This window comes from Syzygium oleosum, unplaced genomic scaffold (genome assembly GCF_021117445.2).
Source record: "Syzygium oleosum isolate NSW1041296 unplaced genomic scaffold, Sole_v2.1 Sole_v2.16, whole genome shotgun sequence".
NCBI classification, from domain to species: Eukaryota; Viridiplantae; Streptophyta; class Magnoliopsida; order Myrtales; family Myrtaceae; genus Syzygium; species Syzygium oleosum.
In genome coordinates, this window is record NW_026607500.1 from 7,862,462 (window position 1) to 7,864,470 (window position 2,009).

The 2,009-nt window shown below is 44.1% G+C and overlaps 1 protein-coding gene across 1 annotated transcript; it reads right to left on the minus strand.

The window, feature by feature from the left end:
- Positions 1–295: 295 nt before the first annotated feature.
- Positions 296–1,625, minus strand: LOC130140143 (uncharacterized). Its single transcript, XM_056318757.1, has 2 exons — positions 556–1,625; positions 296–405 (listed from the first exon to the last, which is right to left on the minus strand). The coding sequence occupies exons 1-2, from the start codon at positions 1,046–1,048 to the stop codon at positions 296–298; spliced, it is 603 nt and encodes a 200-aa protein (XP_056174732.1). The 5' UTR covers positions 1,049–1,625.
- Positions 1,626–2,009: the final 384 nt, after the last annotated feature.

The following is a 2,009-nucleotide window of genomic DNA, read 5'->3' on the forward strand; positions in this document are numbered from 1 at the left end:
CAAAATTTTCTTGTGCTCAATAAATTATGCTTAAGGTCTTCAACAAGCAAAACATTCTCGATATAACAAAATGTCACCACAAATGGTGCCTCCTTGCCATTAACACAAAATGCCACCTTTAAGCACCCCATGACATACACCTTGAACACTCACTATCGAAGTATCATTTCCTTTTGGCTTGCGATTCAAATTCCTACATAATAAATGTGCTTATTTCAGCTTGTGCAATGTCCGCCGTTGAACATAGATTTGCAGCTTCGGCTTCATCCTCACTAGATTCACTTTCGATGTCGCTCTATGTGGACACCTCTTCATCCGTGCTCGAAAACTCTTCCTCGACGCCATCATCGACCTTTAAGGCGATTGGTTTCTTCTTCTTCCTCCTGGCCTGATTTGCTTTCTCCTCTTCACAAGACATTAAACAGAAAACAACCTCCTCAAAGGCCAGAAGAGTGAAATCGTCTCTTTGACGTATTGAAACCTTTTGCTTGTTCCAATCACCTGTCAAGGATCTCAAGAACTTCGGTATCAGTTCATCAATGGGAATAGTCTTACCAAGAGCGGCTAAGTCGCCGATGATGCCCATAAAGCGAGCGGACACATCCTTGATGCTTTCATCCGGCTTCATCTTGAACGCCTCGTATTTGCCTTGTAATACGCTAATCCTAATCTCTTTAGCGTGACCAGTTCCTTCGTAGATGACCTCCAAACAATCCCATATTTCTTTAGCCGTTGTGCACGAGGAAATTATGCTGAATACGGCCGGAGCAAGTGCACAATAGAGAAGGTGCAATGCTTTTGCATCTAAGGAAACCTTCCTCTCGCAATCCGCCGTGTATTCCGCTTCGCTTTTGGGTGTACCAGGCGACTCGCCGTCCTTCATAGGCACGGAAGGTCCATTTCGGACAATCGACCAAAGTTCGTAATCCTTCGCCCGAAAGAATGCAGTCATCCTACGTTTCCAATGTGTATAGTTGCCACCATCAAACCATGGAGGGCGGCTAAACAAGTCATCTTCGTCCATAGCAGCTCCAACGACGGTTGCCATCGATCTGTGTCTTAAAAGTATATAAGACTTTAGTAATAAGGAGTACCTGCAATAATACCAATCGTTCGGCCCGAATAAGCAACAAAGAGGGGGTGAATTAGTTTTTCAAGAAAACAAAAAACTAATTCTGCAGAACGAATCCCAATAGAAATGTGGCCTCTAAGCACAAAGTGAACTAGTAATACATGTAGCACACTCGAAAGTGACGGAAACTAATGCGATGCATATGCTGGAAATCGAAACGAAATCCGAATTAATCATGCCAGGGAACATGGCTACATGCAAGCAAACAACAAGATAGACCACGGGCCTCTTTGAGGCTCACCGTGAGGCCGGTGCGAGAACAAAACAAGCCCGAATCACCCCGACATACGACCAACGAAGGCCGGCCCGAGATGTCTAAGTAGGAAAACATGGCTGAATTCCTACTGTCCATGGACTGGACAGAGTTGTTCAGCACATAACCACAGAAACAAGCATTCAATACGAGCCAATGCGATGACGAAACTCTGTAAATAGATCAAAACATGCGAGACTACATTGATTATTAACATGTACAATGGAAGTAGAAAAGAAGCAAAGACCCGTAAGAAATCAAACATCCCCTATTCAGACCGCGGATTATTCTGAACAACGCTAGCCAACACTAAGCGAAAGACTTAGTAAGGTGATGGTTACAACCAACACGGTGAGAAGAAAAACTAAACTGAGAATCAACGAGCAAAAGTATGGACAAATATCACGAACGCTGCTACATTCACGGTTCAAAGAAAGATAAATATGCATTTCAGAACTAATCAAGAACAACATGCAGGGGCTCAAGCGTGTGCATGTACACTCAACCAATCGGTTTCATGGCGGAAGAACGTGAATTTGGGTCACAACAGAGCCAGACGCGATCAGTGTACAAGAGGAAATTTCAGGTTCCTGCACCCAGACAACTCCGGATACAACGACAGAC

Excerpts from the sequence above, each read along its gene's own strand:
- LOC130140143 (XM_056318757.1), bottom strand. The coding sequence starts at position 1,048 with ATGGCAACCGTCGTTGGAGCTGCTATGGACGAAGATGACTTGTTTAGC. Across the intron at positions 406-555 it reads CGGCGACTTAGCCGCTCTTG|AGGAGAAAGCAAATCAGGCC; the intron begins GTAAGACTATTC and ends TGTCTTGTGAAG.